General features: G+C 38.4%; 1 protein-coding gene across 3 annotated transcripts in view; it reads right to left on the bottom strand.

Annotated features, from left to right (window-relative positions):
- Positions 1-25602, bottom strand: part of PLPPR1 (phospholipid phosphatase related 1) — a 268878-nt gene that overhangs the window by 106501 nt on the left and 136775 nt on the right. For 2 of the 3 annotated variants that reach the window (XM_007197076.2, XM_057549245.1), the window contains exon 2: positions 20943-21050. In XM_007197076.2, the coding sequence (XP_007197138.1) occupies positions 20943-21005 (63 nt within the window). In that variant the 5' untranslated portion in view covers positions 21006-21050. Of the gene's footprint in view, positions 1-20942; positions 21051-25602 lie in introns of those variants that run through there. The other variant, XM_007197077.2, reaches the window with a different exon arrangement.

Genomic DNA, 25602 nt, shown 5'->3' with positions numbered 1-25602 from the left:
CATTCACTTCCATTCTGCCAGTGAAATATCCAGTGTGTACTGTCCCTTTGAAAATCCTAAAATCTACCCCACAGACCAGAGTTGAAATCTCGCAGCCTACAGGGACCAATATAAGTGAGTGAAATTGAGAGAACATAAGGTAATAGGTAGTAATGGGTCTTGGTTAACCAAAACTCTATGTTCTGTTTAAAGGGGAAGCTCTTTCCCAGCTCCAGGAGATTGCTATATTATGGGATGTTATCCCAGTGTTACCAGATCTCCCAATTTTCCAAGAGGGATCAGAACTTGGAATTTCATGTAAAGTTTCCTGTTAAAATACTGTGTGACCCAAACAAAATACGTTCGCAGGTAGGATGAGGCTGCCATCCTTCCATTCAGGACCTCTCCTTAGACTACAGGAAGCCCTATTTTCCTAGTTATGTCACTGCTTACTTCTGGATATGTATTCTGTCCCCTCCTTGAAGAGCACTCCTTCCATTTTCAAACTCTCTCATAGGCTCAGAATTCTTCCCCTAATTCCTGAAGGACAAGAGGTAGATCATGGTTCCATCGGAAATTCTTTGATCACTTCATATGCTGAGATACTGTCCATTACTGATGTATTCGCCATTGGTGGTGAGTGGGGGTGGCCTGATGTCACATAGCCTGAAGCTGACTTAAGGGGTAGAAGCTTGGGTTCTATTCCCCATGCTTCCCTTTCTCCTCACCCACCTCATTCCATCTCAGGCTGCTGGAACAATATTCTGAAAATGCATGCAGGCTCCAAGAAAGTAAGCACTTTACCTAATTACTTAGAGTATGAAGACTATCAAACCACAGCTGGAGAAAACTAGAGTACTGAAAAAAAAATACTGAATCAAAGAATTAGAAGGTTTGAAGACAACTCTGCTTAATTCTTCCAGGTCAGATGCAATTAAAAGATAGACAGCAGCCCTTGTACTAATCCTGCAGGTCAGTGTGGTCTAATGCTTCTAGTTCCTTCTCTATCTCATTCCTCTTCATTTCTCGGAAAAGGAACAAGTGAGGGGAAAGGAAGGGGGTTGGATATATTTTTCTTGAGGGTTTATTTACCTGTCTATTCACTGAACCAATATTTATTACCTTCATTTGTTATGCATGGAGCTTACAGTCTACTGAGTGAGACACAGAATAAAAAAGCAAATTAAAAAAATCACACACAGGGCTTCCCTGGTGGCGCAGTGGTTGAGAATCTGCCTGCTAATGCAGGGGACACGGGTTCGAGCCCTGGCCTGGGAAGATCCCACATGCCGCGAAGCAACTAGGCCCGTGAGCCACAACTACTGAGCCTGCGCATCTGGCGCCTGTGCTCCGCAACAAGAGAGGCCACAATAGTGAGAGGCCCGCGCACCGTGATGAAGAGTGGCCCCCGCTTGCCGCAACTAGAGAAAGCCCTAGCACAGAAACAAAGACCCAACATAGCAATCAATCATTCAATCAATCAATAAATAAATCTTTAAAAAAAAACACACACACACACACACAAAAGCAAACAACTTATAGATTGTAAAAAGTGTAATCTGGCAAATAATCAAGAAAATGCAAATAATCACATTTAGCTCACATGTATATTTTGTGTGTCCATACTCCTTACCTAGGGTAGGAGGGGGTAGGTGATGTCCTTTTTTGGAGGGATTCCAACAGGGAGGGGTTATGTTCACTCTAAGTCCTGGGCAGGCAATGGTGGGCTTACTCTGGTGGTCTACTTCATGCTCTTACAGGGGATGTCAAACCCCAAGGCCCTGTAGACCTAGTGATGCTGGGACCCACTTCTCCCCTGGTGGGTTCCTGGAGCAGCTCTGAGTTCCTGGAGGAAAGAGGGACTCCAGGTGCCGGTGGAAGTTCCAGAGAAAATATAATTATCCCACAGAAAGTCATATACTCAGCAGTTTAGCAGAAAAACCTGGGTGTCCTAGCTGGAAGCTGAATCAATGTTCATTTCTAACACCTTTCAAGAAGATAATCTGCTGGCAAAGGATCCAAGTTTAAACCTTCTCTTTTCCTGTACCCACCTCTGCCCCTTTGCTGTAGAGCAAGAGAACCCTGTGTGCTTGTAACACAAAAGGGCAGAAGAAGAAAGGTTGTTCTGTTCTACGCAGAGAGCTCAGACCCTGGGAGAAAGCTCAGGCTGCAGACTGGAGCGATGGAGTCTCGGGTTGGTATGTCAAAGCAGCGGGCATTTACTAAACATCCCCAGATATGCTACCTTGAGAACCATTGGATAATGTCTACACTCAAAGTGGACTTCCAGAAAGTTAATGAGAAGGCTAAGGGTGTGGGCCTGGACATCGCACGTGTTTATTGTGTGTGTGTGGCCAAGTCTGTTCTACTATCTTCCTTTCCAGAGTATGGATTCAGACATTCACAGAGTCTTTTGTTGTACTGACAAAGTCCTAAGTTAAAAAGCCTTCCAGGCAATCATAGTTTTTAAACCTTTTTCAGCCTCACTTTTGAGAAATAGTCTAGCTCCTATAAATCCTTTGGTCACTGTGACTTTAATTCTCACATCTGCCCAATCCCTGAGGAAATATGTTGCTGTAATTTGTGGTCACACTCCAGCTCCCACCCACATGACCATCTTACCCTCTTCCAACCATCAGCCAAGGTTCTCTATATGGATACATAGAGCACTCCTCTATGTCTTTCTCACAATTACAGGAAAGGTTATGATTCCTAAACTGAGCAAAACTAAGTAAGCGGCACTAAGTAAGCTTAAACAAAGCTTATGTTTGACTGAACCTGTGTATTGTACACAAGCCCCAAATTTGTAGGACAGTCATATAACATTCACAGGAGAGTTCAAATGTGGCATCACTTCAGTGCCAGCATAGGGCCCAGCACCAAGAAAACTTACAATAAATATGTATTTAATAAATGTTAAGTAAATCATTTGATTGAATATTTTTAAGGTCAAAGACTAGTCCGTGATATGATAGACCTTTTAAGTGGCTATATTTGTCATGTTCAAAGCGAATTGTCAATGAGAACTCAATAAACATCAAAAAAATAGGTGAAAATACAAAACAAAATGCTTAAATGCATATATACCCCCAATAACAACAATGACTTTCGGGTGTGCATTCATACCTATTGGCTATTTTCCTATAGATGACAAAGCACTACTTATCCATGATTTACTTCTGTTTAGAAACACCCAATTTCTGGCAATGACAAGACCTCTTCTTGGAAAAGAGAGTTTTCAAAAACACTTATCATATGAGCGTCTCTAAAATAGTTTTTCTTAAAATAAGATCCACCTGCCAAATGCATTTAGCATTATATGGAGTAATTGTTTAAAATGTAGATTCCTAATCAACCATCTTATCTGAATCTAATCTCTGAGGAGTCAGGAATCTACATTTCTAACCCTTCTATTGATTCTCATACATTTTGAAGTTTTAGAACCACTGCACTAAGACCTTGAGGGTAGAGAAAGATAATTTCCAAAAAGAAACAAAAACTTGCATTGAACTTATGAAGCCTCTTTGTAGATACAGAAGGATTTTGCAAGCATTAATGACTCCATTTTTCTTTCGATGGGCATTTAAACATAACCATTGCCCACTCTAAGGTTTGTGCTAGACTAGACTGAACTGGGGTGAGCACGGGTTCCTACACTGTCCCCAGCTGTTAAACAGTTCCGAAGTTGAATTTGACTCAAAGGTCTGTTGGGAACTCAGACATACTGATTAGCCCAGTAAGAAAATCTCAGCCCTACTAGAAAAGCTAGAGAATCTCAGAAACCCATTCTGTACTTCCAGGGCTCTGAAGACCCAGTCTGGAGTGGGGTTGGTCTCCAGGGAGATGAACAGGCACGCACAGTGGCAAAGCACTAACAGAAGGGCCTGGCTGGGGCTTTGCTTTCCCAATACATGGGGGCGGCAGCTGCAGAGTGTCCATAAACGTGGCTGGACCTCAAAACCGGAGTGAATCACATTCTGCATCCTCAGCTGATTACCAGCCAAGCCCAGGCACACTCCCTTAAAGGAACCAAATGGGAAGGTCAGAGTCAGGGGTGATTAGCTGTGGTGCTAGCATAGAACGTGAACTTCCTTCTCTTTGACATCTCCATCACAACATAATGTTCATCTTTATCTCGAAATACTGGATTTCCCTATTCATAGTATGATATGAAGTCCTCGAAGAGATAGGGGTTGGGGTACGTGAGCTCTACCAGTGGGTTTGAACTGCTTGCTCCTACCCCTTCACACACCGCTCTGTATCTCTTGGGAACAAATAGGATAAAACCTTACATTTATTAGGGTACAAAACCAACACTTAGGCTAAATTAGCAAAACAAAAACAAAAACTGCAAGGTTGGGTTTGTTTTTTTCTTAACATTTAGAAATAGGGAATCCTTCTATACTGGTATAATCCTGCTGAGTTTATGAAGACAGATGGGAAATTAAGAGAAATTTACATTACCTGGGAAAGCAACCTTAGGTTATTTTAATACCAATTTTCAACCAACATTCATCTCTGTAGACCACTTAATCATGTCAGTCACAAGAAAACAAAGATAGAATTCTCATTCTCAAATTCCCTTTCCTGTTGTGATCCTACGTGGAAAATATATTCTCATTTGTAAGTGGGAGAAGAAACCATTTGCTTCAGAGGAAAGAATTATTAGAATAGGATATATTCTGAATGCCATAACAATTTGTTCTCTCATTTTTGGAATAAAAATAACTACAGAATAAAGACACACATGTTACAGAAACAAATATGTGTAATTTGCACATATGTGTAAGTCTGTATTTTTGTCTCCCAATCTCTACTTGATCCACATAACATATACAAGTCCCATTGCCTTATTTCATAGGACAATCATACTTGAAGCTGGAAGAAACCTTAGTGTTCAATCTATCCATTTCACAGGTCAGCAAATGAGGCTAGAAGTTTCAATGTGATTTCTGCAAGGCCACATGCCTATAAGGTCATGCAAGAAAGAATATAAAAGCCTAAACTCCCCAACTCCTGGCCCAGTACTGTTTCCAAAGGACCATAGAGTCTTTCTTCCCTAGGGTCTCTACTGAGATCCCATACTGTACCAGTCAGAATGGCCATCATCAAAAAACCTACAAACAATAAATGCTGGAGAGCGTGTGGAGAAAAGGGAACCCTCTTGCACTGTTGGTGGGAATGTAAATTGATACAGCCACCATGGAGAACAGTATGGAGGTTCCTTAAAAAACTAAAAATAGAACTACCATATGACCCAGCAATCCCACTACTGGGCATACACCCTGAGAAAACCATAATTCAGAGAGAGTCATGTACCAAAATGTTCATTGCAGCTCTATTTACAATAGCCAGGACATGGAAGCAACCTAAGTTTCCATCAACAGATGAACAGATAAAGAAGATGTGGCACATATATACAATGGAATATTACTCAGCCATAAAAAGAAACGAAATGGAGTTATTTGTAGTGAGGTGGATGGCCCTATAGTCTGTCATACAGAATGAAGTAAGTCAGAAAGAGAAAAACAAATACCATATGCTAACACATATATATGGAATCTAAAAAAAAAAAAGGTTCTGAAGAACATAGGGGCAGGACAGGAATACAGACGCAGATATAGAGAATGGACTTGAGGACACGGGGAGGTGGAAGGGTAAGCTGAGACGAAGTGAGAGAGTAGCGTTGACATACATACACTACCAAATGTAAAATAGATAGCTAGTGGGAAGCAGCCACATAGCACAGGGAGATCAGCTCGGTGCTTTGTGACCACCTAGAGGGGTGGGATAGGGTGGGTGGGAGGGAGACGCAAGAGGGAGGGGATATGGGGATATATGTATACATATAGCTGATTCACTTTGTTATATAGCAGAAACTAACACAACATTGTAAAGCAATTACACTCCAATAAAGATGTTAAAAAAAAGTATATAAAAAAAAGAATGTAAAAAAGCATAAAAAGTACTTTTATTGCTCCATCTGTAACATAGCCTGGGTATGGAAGACATCCCAACGGTGTGATGGAGTTAGAATAAACACTGCCCTCCTGCTGCTTTTAGAGATGGCACTGCCCCCAAATCATTCAGCCCTGACAAAGTTGATACTGTTGAAAACATGCATCTGCAGGAGGTGAGTAAAAGTCAATGATTTCAGGTCTCAGAGTCATTTGACATTTCTTATAGCTCTTGGCAAATTCCATTCAGTTCTGTACAATAAGAGTTTACTGAGCATTACAGCAGAGGCAGCCGGTGCCCTGCCCACAGTCCCTTGGCACTCACTGTTTTCTCACAAAGTGACCCTCTGCCTGAGGGTTTCCTGAGATGTGGGAGTGTGCTGGATGCGTGCAGGGCTGGCCAGAGCGCCCAGGAATCAATGTCCCTTGGAGTAAACCTCAAACAACGATGCAGCTACCATCTGATAAATACTCCAGCTTCCTCGCCCCTCAGTTGAGATAACTCTGAGGCATCTCCGAGGCAGCCTCCTAGGGGTCTCCAGCAGGCGCCGAGCCCAGTTCTTCACCCTGGGCACCTGCTCTCACCATGTCCTAGCTTCATTCCTTTCCCATTTCTAACAGGTACTTTCAAACTACTTGCACTCAAATCTTTGTTTTAGGGTCTGTTCTGGAGGAATCCAACCTAAGACAAGCATATATGCTCTGTACAAATCACTTTTCTATAATAGGTATCAGAGATCTGAAGAGGAAAAATATACCACCCTAGCCCTCAAAAGATAAGACCTCTAGGAATGTAACCACGAAGGTAAGACGAGAGAAGACAGAGTACACAGAGTACTTTGGGAGAAGACTGGGGATGTATATAATACAACAAAAATATGTTCACTAATGAAAGACTCTCACAAGAAAAAGTGGAATTTGCCGTTAAGGACTCAGCGCGAAATTCTCTACAGCAGGAAGGCATCAAACAACCTAAGTAGTAACGTTACACACATCAAAGAAAAAACCAAGGTGCTGATTTCACTTGGAAATATGTGTTGGAGGATTTGTCATTTCTTACAACGCAAGCTTGAATGATCAACCTAAAAGGAAAGATTTTATACAACCCAGGGTTGTTTTTTAGTGGCAAGGGCAGGTACATAAACCCCTAAACTGGCTGGACAAGATCAATTGGCTATTTTGCATCTTGTGCTTGAAGAGTGTCACAACTATCTGTCTTTTCCTTCAGTTCTGTCAAAACAGACTAATTTCCGTGCAAGGCAAACAGTTAAATTTTGTGTATGTCACTAGGCTGAAAGTCAGCCATTTGGGTTTTCACTTGAGCTAGCGACTATGCCAAAGTCAGCCAAATGTTTGCAGGTCACAGACACTGGCTACACAGCATCCTATAAATAACTCTCCTTCAGCCCAAGACAGTTACTGAGTAAAAATGACTGAACAGAGCGAGTTGAATAAAAGTAGATAAGAAACCTTAGGGCATTCCTGAGCTGATAAATGCTGGCTTTTTCATGGTGTGTGGTTCTAGCTGGGTTGTCTTGTGAGCTAATGAGTAGTAAAGCATCTATCTGCCATGTGCCAGGCACCTTAAAAAACACTATTTCAGCCTTAAAACAACCTAATGAACCAGGTATTATTAGTATTATTATTATTACCCTTTAACAAATGAGAAAACTGCAACTTGGAGATGCTTAGTAAGGTCTGACAGCTGTTTTGTCAGACTCTCAAATTCAAACTTCTCCCAAAATACCATGCTTTAGGGCTGGAAAGAAAGCACACCAAATTTCAGCTTCAAAGTGTCTTGTCTTAGGACACGCCAAAGATAAGTTTGAACAATTGAGCCCTCAACTGTTTGGTCAAATAACATGTAGTTCCAGTGAAAATGAGTGTTTAAAATTTTTTTTGTTTTTTTTGGCTAAGCATTCTTTTGTCTACTATCAAAAGAAAATTAATTCCTTAGTTATCTAAATTACATGTAGTATACACAGAATTAATATTTATCTCCAGAAAAATCTGAAGATTTTCAAGAAAAAGCTGCAGGATTTAATATCAAGTGATTAGGATACTTTTGGAAGGATGTTGAACACATTAAACTTCATAAGGGGATGCACACCCACACAAAAATAATAGCAAACGGTGTGAAAAATAAAATTGCCTGAATTGACTCAATTTTAATTAGGTGGATTTAATAAAATTTCCTTTATCAAATCTCTTAAAAAAATTTTTTCACCCTCCATTCTTCAAATCTTATCCCCTAATTTCGCTGGAATAAAGTTGTTCTACTCCACATACAGTATATTCTCTGCCTTAGTTTGGGATCTGCTTCCCCCCACCAAAGTGGACCTTGAGACAGTGATGTGGGTGCAAGTAGTTTATTTGTGAAGTGATCCAGGAAGCACCTGAAGGAGGGGGAAGGGAGACAAGGAAGGGAAGAAAGCCAATGAAGGTGCATTAGTGAACAGGTTACCACTAGGGGCAACTGGCATTCTACCTCCCTGGGAACCTCTCAGAGACTATATGAAACTCCCTTCAGAATAGTCCTGCTGAGGAGTGAGGAAGGTAGACAGTTTATCCACCATCATGCCTTCTTCATTGGTCAAGGGGAACTGAAGGTAACCCCCCAGCCATCATGGCCTCCTCAACTTGTTAGGCCTAGCATGTTTCTACAGCTAGAGAATGGCCCCTAGACAGAGGACAGAGAAACCTGTATGTCTGTTCAGGACTGTTTGCAAGTGCCCTGGGTCAAGGAAAAATGGGCAGGGTGCTGCCCGCATTTGCTGCACTGTGTCTGTCCACAATGAACTGCTTTATTGATCGACTTAGTTTTCAACTTTACTGGACATAATGACCTGAAAGACAAAGAAAAATACATATCTCTAGCCCCCTGCCCCCATTCTGATTAAGATCAGTAGTTGGGTTCAGGAACCTGAATTTTAACAAGCACCCAATTGTTCCAAAGCAAGTGGTCCCTGGGCCACTGTGTGAAAATACTGTGCTAGTGTCGCCAAAGACCATGAATTCATCCCATGTGTGTTAACCAGTGTCTGGGAGAGAAAAATCTCTAAATTGGCCACAGATGGATCTTAGTTTCCTATGTCCCATTTTTTCAAATATAAGCTGTTGCTTGTAAGGGGAATATAATGAGAGTATGTGGATGGTTAGCACTTTGGAAGTCTAATTCTGGAAAATCACTTTAAATATAGATGCATCCAACTGATCATGGGTCAGGAGCAAAATCACCAGACACCCTTATAGTGGAGTGACCATACTTTTCCAACAAGATGGTGTGATGAGTAGGAGTGAATATAGGGGGAAAATAAGAAGAGTTGACATTGAAACAGAAAATGAAGCCATTGTACCTACATGTGTTGGTCAGGATTCTTAGGAAAAAAATATCTTCAAGCCTTTGTTACAGGGAGCTTGCATATAAACCAGTGCAGCTTTGGGAAGCATCAAAGCCAGACCAATTGCTGAAACCATCTTTTTCAAAGTTTCCTGGGTTATGATAAAGGGTGACATGGTACTTCTAAAAGCAATTGGCTATGCTCAGAATATTTTTGATGAAGTATTGTTCCTTTCACATTCTTCTCATCTGTCTGATACATATTATGGAGAGAGGGCAATGAGGGCCCTGGGGCCATGACACTTTTTCGTCTCTCTAAGAATGATATTCTACAGTCTGGAGAGAGACGGCATCTACTGTAAATAGTGCAAATCTGAGCTCATGTCTCCTCTCCTTGGCTCCAGGTTCTCACCATCACTTCTCTCTGACATTTCCTGTTATCAGATAAGGTATAAACTTAAAATATCCAGAAGTATCCTGGTTTCCCAAAGCCTTTAGGATAAATACATTGCTTAATATGGCCTGCAAGGTACTTCATGACCTGGCCTCTGTCTGCCTTCCCGGTCTCCTGTGTCACTAATCCTTGTTTTATCCTTTAAGCTCCAGCCTTATTAAAACTCTTTGAGCTTTTCAATTCTCTGTAGATCCTTAGTTCTTGGCTCATGCCAAGCTGTCTCTTCCTCCTGGAAGACTCCTCCTCCTCCTCCTCCTTCACTTGAGTGAACACTCACTAGTCTTCAGGCATCACTCTAAATGAACTTTCTCTGGGATGCTTCCCCAGCTCCTTTGGAAGGTGAGTCAGAGCTGTTATAGAATTTTTGTAGGCCTTGGGATCTAACACTTTTGAAGGCTCCTCCTCACATCACATTCAAGTAGATTCAGATATAACACATTATACATTATATAATTGTTCTTGCTAAAATATTAGGAGATGATTTTTATATTTCTGCTTTTGAAATTATTTGGCTATGAATAATTTAATTTGCTATCGATTATGACAGGGTCAAGAGTTACAGGTTTGGTTGCTAACTCAGTTAATAACCAGCTGTGTGACCTTAGACAAGTCACTAAACCTCTCTGAATCTCAATCATCTGATCCGAAACAAGAGAGATTTGCAAAGTGATCTAGGCTCCCATTTAGCACTAAGAGCCTTTATTCTTAACTGTGAGGAGAGATGTTTTTGGTGCTGGTAAATGTCTGGGGGTAGGAGTGGGACAAGGATTCTTTACTCCACTGACATAACAGGCACCAAGGAGATACAGCCACTGGTAGGCACTCTGGCCAGAGCTGCCAGTTGAGTAGAAAAAGACAGTTCCACAAATATGTGTAGAAAAGACAGTAGTTCTAAAACTGAAAATAAGAACAATCATTATTTTATATAATGAACAATCTAATATACCAACCTATAACCAGAGAAAAATCCAGAGCACTCAAATATATTTTCCTAAATATGTTTTTCTAAACAAGACTGACAATTGAAGCATGATTATAAATATTTATAGTAATGCCCCAAGGCTTCTGTTGGTGACAAACATATAGTATGTGTTGTAAAAAATAAGCCAGTGTTAGAAAGAGCAACCCTCACTATTGTTTCAATTAATTCTACACTGAGAAATGATATGAGACTGCAGATTTTTTGTGAATGAGTTTAAGTTACAGAAGAAGTAGACTGTTTCTATCTTTGTACAAAGGTATTTTCATATTTCATACTATACACATCAATAACTTAGTGTAATCTTAAAAGGAAGTTATTTTTTCTCTGATAGAAAAAGTAATCAAGTTCTATGCAAAAAATGTACTTCTAATCCCAACACCCAGAGATGAACACTGATTTTTGCACATACCTTTTCTTTCTAGGCAGTTATATAGCCACATATGCATATTTCCAAAATGGCATTACATTTTACAGCTGTGCTGCAGAATTTGAATGGAGAGATTATCTGGCTTGGAGGCTACAATATCTACTGCCATGACCTGAACACACCTGGCATGTCTGAGAAGTCAATGCAGCTGATGGTCCACAAAACATTTTCCATGAACTAATCTGCATGGGAAAAGGGGAAGGAAAAACACGAATAGAGGAGACAAGTGCCTGCCTTAGGTTTTGGTCCTTCCATGAGTACATGGATTCAGTCAGGTCTGAGTCCTGTGAACAGAAGGCTGTAGAGACACAGCAGCGCCCCCTGATGTTCAGGTGACCAAGTGAAACATTAAGTGGGGAGTAGGGTTTTTTCCTATCCTCTGTGTAGACAAAGTACCAGTGGCTGAGATATTAGCATCCCCCATGGGAGCAAAGCCAGCAGTGGTAGGGATGAGGCACCTTTATGTGGCTTCTTTGCTTGAGAAAATGGATATGCATGGCTGGAGCTGATGAACAAAATTCTCTAATTCTCTGGGTAATAAGAGCCCAGAGACTGCTTCATGAGCATTGGTATCAATCCCGGGCTTAACCAGGGAAGACTGGAGAGCTTCTGGAACCCTCCATGAGCAGCTGTGAGCAATAGACGGTAGAGAACAGACTTGTGGTTGCCAAGGGGGAGGGAAGGATTGAGAGTTTGGGATTAGCAGATGCAAACTAGTATATATAGAATGGATAAACAACAAGGTCCTACTGTATAGCACAGGGAGCGATATTCAATATCCCATGATAAACCATACTGGAAAAGAACATAAAAAGGAATGTATATATATGTATAACTGAATCACTTTGCTGTACAGCAGAAATTAACAGAACATTGTAAATCAACTATGCTTCAATAAAAAAAGTGTGCTTTTGGGGTCAAAAGGGGAGTATAAAATCTTGAAGATTTTAGGACACAGTGCCAAGCTGCTTCTCCCTACAGATTGCTATTTCAACATTCCTATAAATTATAATTTTTATATGCTGTGAGATAGATTTGAATTCGAGGGTTTTTTTTGTTGTTGTTGTTGTTTTAGAATAAATGATCATAACATTGCATTGGTTTAAAAATTAGGCTTGAATCCTAATTCCAAGATTACATCAAGAGAAATACAAAGAGTTTGGCCAGCCACACATATCAGTGACAACTTAGACTGCTTCATATTATATTTAAAGGATGAATTTTATAAGAAAATGCATCACAAAGCAAAGAATGAATTCACCTGCAGCCTGTGCAAAATAATATACTGCAGTAGGGACAAGATGTTTTTATAGTTCTTGAAGAATATAACTGTTCAGTCCAGAGTCTGTCATTATTTTGGCATGACTGTCTGGGCTCGTGACCCATAAAGTAGAATGTAAAATTCTATGAGGATCAGAGTATTGGTGCATTCATTCAGCATTATGAAGAATGCTTGGTTTAAGGTGCTATGTCAATTATCAGGGAAACTGATAGGAAGCATGCTACCACATTGTATACAGCATGGGAATAAGGTGGTCTGGAAAACGACACAAAGTAGGTGGCTGAATTAAGGAAAGCATTCTTGGGTAGAATCTGGGAAACGGCACTTGGGTGTGGATGGTTCTCAACATTGGTATTTTGATAATATGAAAAATAGATACCTAAATATTGGCATCGTCCTTTTGCCCCAGTACTGCAAACAACAGTCAAAATGATTAAATAAGGAAATGCATGGGAAAGTACTTTATAACGTGCATTTGTCATTGCAAGTTTTAAAAGACCACAGATTTTTCATTACTTTGTTTGAAACCTTACCCAATAACATCTCAATATATTCTAAAAACATTATCCCCCTAAGGCCAGGAATGTTGCATATCTGAGGATTAAACTGCCAGAGTTCCTCTCTAATTGTCAGGGGTTTGGTGTCCATGTATATGTGTGTGTGAGTATGTGTTTGGTTAGTTTTATTTTTCATCTTTGTTGATTTTGTTTTCTGTTTTATATTGGGTAGAATCTGTTATTTTAAATTATTTTTATGCTAACATTTATTAACCACTTATTACTTGACAAGCACTTTCAGGCGCATTACCTCATTTCTCAAAAGTGCTCAGGAAGAAGATGTTTTTATTTCCACTTCACAGATGAAGCAACTGAGGTTTAAAGAAGGTGTGCAAGTTTCTAGCAGCAGTAAATGGCAAAGCCAGGACTCAAACCCAGTGCTTCTGACATCAAGTTATTTTCTCATTCTACTCTACTATGTATGAGGATAAGATTTTGATACTTCCTCCTTGCAAGAACCAGCAGAGTTTTTTTCTTTTTTCTTTTTAAAGGAGAAAAAGATCTCAGTGTGACTTAAATATAAATGCAATCTAAGTCTCAGCAACAAGGCAATCAGAGCTGCTAAATCTTAGCAGCTGCAAGTAAAGAGCAGAAAGCAAGGCCAAGCAACTCTTCTTTTAAAATTTGAGGCTCATGAAACAAAGACACTGAAATGGCACTCATTGTCCAAAAATGATGAGGTGGAATTCCTTAACTTCTGGCCCTGGAGAAAGACACTCAGAATCATTGAGTTCTTGCAGAACGTCATGAGATTATTTACCTTCAGGCTGGGATTTATAACAATCACCTTGTAGGTTACAGCTGAGAAAAATGAGTTGCCAAAAAAGGCAATAACAATTGCAAGTACAAGCAACTGTCAAAATGATAAAACTGTCACATCTATACATATCAAGCAACGGTTGCATTCATTATGTACAACTCCTGGTACTTAATACTGTCTGCCAAGGAAGCTAAGTTCCATTTAGAGTTTTGCTGTTAGCACAAATATATTTGAAAGAGACTTGACTGAGTTTTTCATTACAGAGAATGCAGTGAAATTGTCTTGAGAGAAATCCACTGATATCTGGGAAGATTTGTCAAAAGGGATATCTCAGCCCTAAGTATTTTGCAAAAGTACACCGGTATTGATTTTGGGGACATGTGAGGTCTCAAACAGCTTGTATTCTCATTTTTAGGGAAAAAAATGATACTTCAATGACCAATTTGAGTGTGTTTTCCCTCAGGGAAATTCTCCGTTTGTAGATCTTCAAGCATGAGAGGTATTACTGAAATGACAGAGAAAAGGAGAGAGAGAAGGAAAGCATGGAGAGAGGGAGAGGGGATCGGAAACATATTAAAAAAGGGAGAGACAGAGGTAGGGAAGGCAGAGGGAGAGAAAGAGAAAAATGGACTAAGGATGAAAACCACAAAGAATATTTGATTATTTTGATCACTTTTTTGAAGCTACTTTGTTGTACATTTATCCTCACCAAAAATTAATATTATTGATTTCAAGCAGTAAAAATGAGGATGAGGAAGTTGATGTCCTCATGTTCATTTATGGGTTGGTAACTTTCTACCACTTTTCCTACACCCTCTGACTTTTCTAGCTTTTGTCTAGTTCAGCATTTGCTCTTTTTTTACTTGCTCTAGTAGAACCAGATCAGTGAAGAGATGAAAGCTGGCCCGAAATATTGTTGTGGGCCATATCGGAATTTTAGTGATTCTGAAGTTCCCTCTCATTAGTGATAGAAAAGTTTATATTCTGGCCCTTAAAGTCATTATTCTCTTGTCAAGGGCTTTCCATTTAAGAGGCTTTAGCCAGCAGGGAAAGGTACATTTTAAGGATTAGCTGACACTGGGAGATGTGTATGAGATGTTTTTCTGAATATCTAATATTAGAGGGCTTGGTTTCTGGAAGCACCTGCATTACCCATTGCATATCGTACTTCTCAATCTGTTCTGCTGTCCTCCCACTGTTAATCTCCTCCTTTCAGCCCATTACCTTCTATATGTACTCTCTTAATCTACAAACTTTGCTCTCTCTCCAATGACATCTTAACCCCTCATTTTGGTTTGTGACATTCAAGGATTACCTAGAGCAATGCTCTCCTGACTTGTTACCATCATGAGACCTTTCCTGCTGCATGCTGCTTTGTCAGATAGCCTCTCTAGCACTGTTTCAGCCTTCTGGGTGAAAAATTCACCCAGAAGGCAGGCTCCTGCTTTGTCAGCAGGCTTCTGCTTTGTCAGCAGGCTTCTGCTTTGTCAGCACATTTGAATTTTAGAGACTAGTTGGCATCTATTCCCCTCACCAATTACCACAAATAAAACACCGCCCCCCGCCCCCCAGTCAAAAGTTTGTGCTCATATAGTTGAAATCACCAAGAAAATACACATCAGTGCTCCAACTGTGGGTACTTTGTGTCTCTCATCCCCACCCTCCTTCCCCCATACATGTTAAACATGGCCTAACAACCATGGACCTGCAAAAAACTTGGTGAGATCCAAGTTACAGAAACCTAGTTAGTATGTAAAGTATGCAAAAAGGGCAAAACACTTAATGACTTGGGAGAGAAAAATAAGTTCTAAAAAAGTGAGTGTTGAATGAATGAATGCATTCATGGAACAAAGATGGCATGAAAACATTCTAATGCAAACATTTACAAGCAATGGTTAGACTTTTTCTTTCTTTTTAATTCACAGGTGAGCTGAATCAAAAAGCGTACTGAAAATAAGAGTGGTAACTGAATAAACTGATGATAGGTGAACCTAAATGGGACTAGAGAAAAGGATACATGTCAATCTTGGTAACAAAGTTTGGGTTTTAATGTCCATGAGGATAGGACATCCTGAGGACTTGAGTTGGAACTGAGACGCTTATGTAAAAACCAGAATTCCTGAAAGCTTGCTTTTCACTTCAGAGAAGTGTTCTATGTAAATCCACCTGCTGGCACAGGAAGACTACAAGGAAGATGAACTTTGATTAATTATACTTTGGGATTGTGCAAATTTGAATACGAATATAGTAGCATAAACCCAAGAGAAACATGCATGTAAAAACTTTCCAAAGAGATACTCTTAAAACCTAAGGCCCACATGAATTCTACAGAAGAAGCAAGCTCTGCCAAAAATGAGCTAAAAATAATTTAAAATATAAATAAACAATCCACCATGAGCTAGAGACAACAGACACAGTATACAGGAGGATTACAATATCAGTAATTTCAGAAAAGAGAATAATCTGAAAGAATAAAAAATAAAAACCATAAGCATAGAAATACTATAAAAACAGATTTTTTTAAATGCACATAGAACTTCTAGATATTAAAAAAAGATGGGTTAAGAGACATGGACTATAGAAAGAATGAGAAGATCCAACATACATCAAGTAGAAAAAGAGAACAGAGAATGGAGGAAGAGAATATTTGAAGATGTGATGTCTGAGAGTTTTATAGAATTGGTATAAACATGGCTTCATATTCAAGATGTAAAACAAGTCCTAGCCAGTATAAATACACACTTAGACATGTTATACTGAATTTCAGGACACCAAAGAAAAATGTAAAAGCAACTGGAGAGAAAAAGTGGATTACCTATTAAGAACAGTAATAAGAGAAAAGAGTTTTTATAGCAACAATAAAGACATGGGATGGAAGGAGAGTGAAATGGATTAACATTATGAAAGTTCTGAGAGTAGAAAATAAACTAGTCAATCTAGAATTCAATGCCAAGATAGATCACCATTCCAGATTAATTGTAATGTAAAGATGACTTCAGATAAATATTAAGAAGTTTTACAACTCACTAGATTTGCTGAAACAACTACTAAAGGATAAATTTCATGAGGAAATTAAATCCTGAAGGAGAAGACTAAAAGGAGGAATGGTAAGCAAAAAACCTCCAAACTGATGAATATGCGGGTAAAGTCACTGAAGCCCTGACTGAAAAATTAATGAAAAATTTAAGGAAGAAAGATATAAAAATCATGAATGACACTCAAGGTCTTGAAGTGACCTAAAAATAGCATTAAAAGAAGGATAGAGCTATTGATTAACCTCAATTTTTGTTGTTTATATATTTAAAATTTAGGACTAAGCTTTAAAAGAATAGAAATAAAATCTATAATTTGTAACATAAAGGGGGATTCAAACAAGGAATCTAATTTAGAAGGCAGAACAGAAAAAAAAAAGTCCATGCTTATTTATAATTTAATATTGAAACATGAAGTATTCCCTTTAAAGTCAGCAACAAGGTAAGGATGTCCTCTAACATTGCCTTTATCCAATATTACCCTGGGGGCCTTAGCCAAAGCAATAAGACAAGAAAAACAAATTAATCGTAACAATCAGAAAAGAAAAAAATAGATCTGCTACTACTTGGAGATTATATAACTGAAAAAAAATCTAAGAAATATACAGATACTAGTAAAACCAATAGTCAAGTTTAACAAAGTTTTTTCAAGAAAACTGATTTAAAATATTAATATTGTTTCTATAATGAAGCAACAAACAACTAGAAAATGTAAACATCTCCCCACAATTCCACCACTAGGCAATCCAAGGAAAGCCCTTGCACACATGTAGAGACAGAAATAAGAATATTTTCTGCAAAAAAAAAAGCTGTAAGAGTATAAAGCTTAAGAAAAAATAAACAAAAAAGAATCAACCAAACCATCCCTCAGTAGGTATAGTCACACAATGGGATAAAATGCAACAATTAAAAAGAATGAATTGCCAATCTGGACAAATCTCAGAAACATAATGTTGAATGAAAAGGTAAGTTGCAAAAAGAAAGTTCATTATGGTATCATTTATGTAAAATCTCCCTAAAATATAATTTATGAATATATGGACATGTAGGGAAAATATGAAAATATGCGTAAGAATCATGCAGGGGAATGAAGCCTCTAACTTCACACACATACAACTGACCCTTGAACAATGCAGGGGTTAATCCACATGTAACTTATAGTCAGCACTCCATATCCATGGTTCCTCCACATCCACGGATTCAACCAACCATGGACTGTGTAGCACTATAGTGTTTACTATTGAAAAACATCTGCATATAAGTGGAATCGTGCAATTCAAATCCACATTGTTCAAGGGTCAACTGTAGTTACTTCTGGGTCTAGGACAATAGGACTTCTGCCATAGCTGTAATATTTTATATTCCTTGAAAAAATATTTTGAAGCACATATGGCATAATTTTAAGATTTGGTCTTGATGGTAGGTGCAGTGATGTCTGTTATATTATTTTCTCTGTTTGAATCTTTTCATAATTAAAAAGCAACGTGAAAAGATATTTATTGATCATATTGACATTTTAACCAAGTTATTTTTGATCAAGTTTTCTGATATTCCTGTTATAATGCTTAAAATAATGTAGGTAAATAATAAGTATTTTCTTTTGTTTTGTTCCCATTGGATCTTACTCAAAGTTTTGTTATGCAATCTCAGAAGAGACTGTAAAATTTTTTTTTTAACCTTTTGACCCCCTTTACCCATTTCTGTCCTCCTCACTGTACCCCCACCTCTGGCAACCACAAATCTGTTCTCTGTATCTATGAGCTTGTTTTTTTATTCCTTTTCAGATTCCACATATGTATTCCACATATTTAGATTTCACAATCATACAGTATTTGTCTTTCTTTGACTGACTTGTTTCACTTAGTGTAATGCCCTTGAGATCCATACATGTCACAAATGGCAGTATTTCACTTCTTTTTGATGGCTGAATAATATTCTATTGTATATATACACCACAATTGCATTATCCATTCATCTATTGTTGGACACTTAGGTTGTTTCTATATCTTGGCTATTGTAAATAGTGCAGCAATGAACATGGGGTACATATAACAATAAGCATTTGATGAATGAAATGCATGAGAATCATGAAAGCCACTTTGAGAGTCACCTCTTCCCTTCTCAGTTTCTACTTTATTCTACTTCACTTCCTCTTTTTCTTTCTCCTGATTGTTTCAGATAAGTCAGTGATATGTCTTAAACTATGCAAAGTAAGAATGACAATACAGCAAGAAAAAGAATAAGCTATCTTTCCTCTCCAAGATTTTTCTTATATTTATGTTTGTGTCAGGTTAAGGCAAGCAAAGATTAATTTATGTCTTTTGTTGCTTGCTCTACTCATCAAGCTCATCGTTCACACATTAGAGGGCTGAAAATCTTTAGAGATAGAGCTTCCAGCAACAAATTAAATCTCTTACTTTGAGGTTTGTTTCCCGTTCGATTTTTAAGAAAATTTAAAATAAAATTGCTACCGTGAGGATAAGGATGATGACAGGTGACTTATTCTAAATTTCCCCTAGTTTACTTTAAAATTTTATTTTTCTTATGACAAAAGAGAAAGGGTTTTAACATTGAAAAATATAGTGTTACAGCCTTCTACCATTTCCCCCATGAGCAGTGGGAGAAAGGACTCCTTTTTCTACATTACAATTTCAATATGAACAATAGTAACTAGAACCCACGATATATATAATGTACAGTTATTGTCTGAAAGGAGTTATTCTTGGCCTTGTATAGCAAGATAAGAGTATTAAGAATATGTGTTTATGTTGAGAGATGAGTTCTTTGTTTACCCTTTCAGAGATATAGCTTGAGTCTGAGTATCTTAACTTATGTCAACACCTCTGTCCCAATCTAATCTCCTATATTTCCGCCTGGTTCTGCAATACAAACAGGTTCACAAATATCACCAGAAAATAAATCATCTAGTAACATTTGTTCATCTAAACTACCAAGGGATATCTATAAGGTGAAACTCAAGGATCAGCCAAACATATATATTTGGCCCCAAAATCAGAATGCTCAAAATTATCCAACTGACTATGTAAACAGCTAAAGTTATTTCAAGAGCTAGAAGATAAATACAAACAAACAAACAAACAAAAACTTGTTTCATTGATTCATAGGCTGTGTTTAAATAACATATGTACTGAAAGTACATTTTTGCTAATATCAGTAGTGGTTTAATTCAAGTGTCTGTTTTCACACAGGTAATAAAATGGATCAATGTGCATATTCCTCCCACACTCAGCCAAAAAGATCCCCTGCCCCATAACATAAGAACAAGCTACAGATGATCTTTGGGATGGAGAGACTATATGGGTAGTTACCCAGAAAGGAAACTCAGGACATTTACTTTTCAGCTCTTTATATCGTCATATTTTAAACGCAATTTTCAGGATAAAAACCAATCTGTTAGATGCTCTATTTCTTGGAGTAGATGCTCTATCTCTTGGAGAAGAAAGATATAATATCATCTCTGGCAAATCAACATCTTATTTTGAGATAACCTGGAGTAGCTTTTTTTTTCATCATATTATTCCAAATTTCCTAAAATTTCCATGTCTTTGTCTCTTCCATAGCAAACATTATAGAAAGGCAGGTACAGTGGGGAAAGGGTGCAGGAAGTTTAACCAAAACGAGGCTGGAGAAATTGTTTGCTGGTACAAAGTTGGAGCAACTCAACAAAATCATTTATGAACAAAAGAAGTTGCACACTATACAAGTTCTCAATAACCCACTAAAGAAAAATGCCCAGTGGAGAGAGTCAACTCTAAGATTTCTTTTTCTTTATATGGGCTCCAAGGCAAAAGGCCATCAACTAACATCATCTGTAAACCTCATTTATTGAATTCCTAAAACATGATATTGATTTTTTAAAAAATAATTTAATCAAAATGCTGCATTCATAATTAATAATACATTCAAGTCACCACTGAAAATAAAAGAAATCTAATAAAACACAATTATTTTGTACCCCGTACATGAACCTTGTTCTATGGCTTCCTATTCAAGAAACACTTGGCATATCTTATTAATTCTTTACCAATATTTGTGCTATCAAAATTTCATTATCATAAGATTAAATAATTTTACAAAATAATCCAAGTTCTCAGCATAAAAACTGCTACAATTATTCCAATTTGTCTGTAAAGGCAAATAAATACACCTACCTCAACAAATATAAAACACGGGATGATGGAATAACTTCGTTGAGTGTTGTTTCCTACAGCCATTTCTTACAACATGTAGCAAGGCTGCACCGTCTTAAACCGTCCAGGCTGAAATAGAAAATAGATGGCATGGTGTTAAGAACCATATGTTTAGCGGTCCTACATAAAAATATCAGGTACCCTCTAGATAAGCAAGCTGTGTACAAACAATGCAAAATACTAATCTACAACACAGTCAAGTCAGACTAATAATCAGTCCAGAGAAAAGAAAAGAATGTATACTAGCCATGAACAGTCTTTGAGCCTAAATGACCAGGTAGGGAGCTCCTGTGCACACAGTTATAGTGAACAGAATTCTAATCGCCTGGTGCTGCACACTGCCTTAACCCAGTAGACTGTGCTCATGCCATGAATGCAGTTTTCGCGACAAAACATTTGTTATTGTCCGTTCTGTGTGGATCTCCCCTTTCTGTGCCTCATCCTTGCAGTTTGCAATCTAGGGACTCGTTTATTTCTGCCTTTGCCTCTCCCTTTGGAGGTGACATTTAGCACTGAGGCACTAATCCCTGACTTCCTTCCTTGACCACTCTTTGCTCTTGCTCCCTTGACTGCAGGGCTATTAACTACTCTGGATTAATACATCACTGATCCCTCTCACTGGGTTCCCTCAGCTGTGTGTGTGTGTGTGTGTGTGTGTGTGTGTGTGTGTGTGTGTGTGTGTGTGTGTATGTGTGTGTGTGTTCCAAACACAAAACACTGACACCATAAACATTCTCCTATAAGAACGGAGTAGCTGGGCTATAGCAGAGTATTTTAAATATTTGTTAGAACTCTTCTGTCCTACTTTGAACTGAAAATATTCCTGTATTAAAAGATCAGTTAATTTTGGTTCTTCTTAAAATAATAACAACAACAAATAGAGATTTTAGGCTTTTCTGAAACTTCCACAGCCCAATAAAAAGAATTTTCCACTATACCTTTTATTCTCTATCCAAAGCAATACTTGACATGTTTCAGGTATTTGCTTTCAAGAGTCATTATTTTTTGTTTGTTCTGTTTCTGTGTCAGACTTCCCAATAGTTCTTACGGATTGTGATATGAAGACTGGCATGGGGACTGCTAGTCTATGCAACTGGCCAAGCACATTTTTTCTTAAAGGTCATGAATTAATGTTCTTAACTTAATTCGGTCTTTAAGTCTGTCCTTATGTTTTTCCAAAATAAAGCTTTAAAATACATTTCTTTCTCTTTTTGAAATGCCAGCTTCTCACGTGTCGACTAAAACTTTCTCTGATCAAATGTAACATTATGTGTAGTATTAAGTCCATACCAATCATAGTGTTTAAATTATTTAATTTTTAGGCAACTTAATTTTTTTTTTTTTTTTTTTATATTTATGGCTGTGTTGGGTCTTCGTTTCTGTGCGAGGGCCTTCTTCTAGTTGTGGCAAGTGGGGGCCACTCTTCATCATGGTGCGCAGGCCTCTCACTATCGTGGCCTCTCTTGTTGCGGAGCACAGGCTCCAGACGCGCAGGCTCAGTAATTGTGGCTCACGGGCCCAGTTGCTCCGCGGCATGTGGGATCCTCCCAGACCAGGGCTCGAACCCGTGTCCCCCGCATTGGCAGGCAGACTCTCAACCACTGTGCCACCAGGGAAGCCCTAATTTTTTCAATTAAAATTGGATATTACCTGTTATAAAATACCCATAATATATCTGTTATTTCACCATCTATTTCATGATTTATGAATAAATAATATTTTTTTACAATTAGAAAGGAACCCATACATAGAACACACATTGAGTTGATTTGGCAACCATGTATTGGTTTCATTTTATCCTTACTTAATCCAAGTATTTTAGAATTCACTTATCAGTATTTATGATTTAGATGAGTCCTACTGTTAGCATCAACTAAACACAGAACCATACATCTGAAAAGAAAATTAAATTTTTAATCACCTTGAAGTAGGTATGGGCACCAGAAAAAACAAAGGCATCAGACATACCTAGTATTTTAGATGGCTTCTCCATACAGTTAATAAAAAATAGCAATGAAATGGAGAATACAAGACAGGCTTTGGATATCATATAAAGTTCTCCTTTCTATTCACTCTTCTGGTTCAAAATACAAACTAGCTTTTTATATGTGTATGGAGACTACATATATAATATATATATATACACACATATATGTATCTATGTATGTATACTATACATAATCAGTAACTATAGTAAGGTATATTTCACATATACTTTACCCATTTCAAGTGTACAATTCAATGATCTTTTAATAAATTTACCAAGTTGTACAATGATCATAAAACAATTTTAGCACTTTTTCCTTCTCCCCCCAAAATAATTGTCATCCCCACCATCACCTCCCTCACCACCTCTCCAGCCCAGCTAGTCACTATTCTCTCTGTCTCTACAGATTTGCCTTTTCTGGATATTTCAAATAAATATAATCATTCCATATGTGGTCTCTTGACCTGGATTCTTAGCATAATGTTTTTGAAGTTTATTCATGTCATAGTGCACATATCAGTAATTTTTCCTTTTTATTACTGAATGTATTTCATCATATGGCTATAGAACCTTTACCAATTGGTGGAAATGTAGGTAGTTTCTAATTTTTGCTGTATCCAATATTAGGTTGTATCCAGTATTATGGATAATGATGCTAAGAACGTCTGTATACTTTCATTTATTGTGGATGTATACCTAAGAGTGGAATTACTGGGCCACACGCTAAATTGTTTTATTTTTTAAAGGAAACTGCAGAAGTGTTCTCCAAAGTGGTTGTGTCATTTTACAGTGCCGTCAGCAACAATAAGTGTTCTCCTTTCTCCACATCCTAACATTTTTATTGCCTATCTTTTTTATTATAGTCATTCGAGTGAGTGTGAGATAATATCTCATTGTAGTTTTCAATTTGTAAATAACAAATGATATCAAGCATCCTTTCAGGTACTTATTGCCCATTATTCTATCTTCTTTTGTGAAATAATCAAATCAAAAAAACCAAAAGATTTGGATATTTTCAAGATATAAGTGTTCTTTGTATTATTCTGGATACAAGTCCCTTATCAGATGTATATTTTGTCTTTTGACTATTAATGTGCCTTGGTGTGGATTCCTTTAGGTTTATGCTGCTTAGAGATTTCTTACTACTTGAATCTATGGGTTTATGTTTTTTTCCCAAATTTGGGAAAGTGTTCAGCCATTATTCCTGGAAAACTTTTTAACCCACTCTCTCGTCTCTTTCTGGGACTCCCGTGACATGAATATTAGATCTTTTGTTGTAGTCCCTCATGTCCCTGACACTCTTAATCCCCCCTCCCCAAGTCTATTTTCTCTGTGTTGTTCAGATTGGATATTTTCTATTATTCTATCCTCAAGTTCACTGACTCTTTCCTCTACCATCCCCATTATGGTGTTGAGCCAAGTCCATCCATTGAGTTTATTTCAGTTGTTATATTTCTTAGTTCTAAAATTTATATTTGCTTTTTCTTTATATTTTCTATTTCTTTGCTGAGACTATTTTTTCATGTTTCAAGCATGTCTGTAAGTATTTGTTAAAGTACTTTTATGATGGCCACTTAAATTATTGTCAGATAATTTTATATCATCTTGGTTTTGGTGTCTGTTGATGGTCTTTTCTTATTCAGTTTGTGATCTTCCTGGTTCTTGGTATGAAGAGTGATTTTTGATTGACCTTGGGTTGTTACAAGACTCAGGATCCTGTTTAAAGCTTATGTTTTATCATACTTCCTCTGACACTCCTCTAGTAGGTATGGGGAATGTCACCTTGTTAGTGCCATGTGAAGGTAGAAGTCCGGGTTCTCCACTTGGCCTCCTATGACAGCTAGTTGGGGAGGGACCCCTTTTGCTGGGCAGCAGTAGAGTTCAGGCTCCTCAATAGGGCCCCACTGATACCACCCTGGCTGGGGAGGGGGTTAGGTACTTCTTCACGGCTCCCCACATGCCCTCCACTGACACTATGGCCTTGCTATTGTTGTGTAATGATAAAACTGAATTTCCACTAGTCCCCCTCTGATACCACTCCAGGGAGGAGAAAGTAGGGATGCCTCATTACTGCCTAAAGGGGGTAAAAGTCTAGGCTCCCCGCCATGTTTTCCCCTGATACTGTTGAGCAGGGATGGTGGCCTACTCATTACTGCCCAGCATGAACTAAAGTCCTGGCTCCCTACTTGGCCTTCTCTGATATGACCCCAGCAGGAGTCTAGGGGAGCCTCCTTATAGCCTGGCAAGGGGAGAAGTCCAGGGTCCCCACTTGGTCTTTGCTGACAGAGACAGAGATGGGATTGCAGTTTTTCTGTGGTTTTTGGATATAGTCAAAGGGTTATTTTCTAAAAGTTTGCTGCATTGCTAGGCTGCCCTTTTCCAGGCCCTTTGGCTAGAGAGGTGGCAGGCATTCTTGGGGTTGTTTTGTCTGCAAGTATCAATATCCCAGGTTGTCAGCTTCTCCAATATCCACTCTGAGATATGAGGTAAAAAGAAATCCTGGGAGGGGCTTCCCTGGTGGCGCAGTGGTTGAGAATCTGCCTGCCAATGCAGGGGACACGGGTTCGAGCCCTGGTCTGGGAAGATCCCACATGCCGTGGAGCAACTGGGCCCATGAGCCACAATTATTGAGCC

Source organism: Balaenoptera acutorostrata, chromosome 6 (assembly GCF_949987535.1).
Source record: "Balaenoptera acutorostrata chromosome 6, mBalAcu1.1, whole genome shotgun sequence".
Taxonomy (NCBI): domain Eukaryota; kingdom Metazoa; phylum Chordata; class Mammalia; order Artiodactyla; family Balaenopteridae; genus Balaenoptera; species Balaenoptera acutorostrata.
This window is presented reverse-complemented; position numbering and strand designations above follow the sequence as displayed.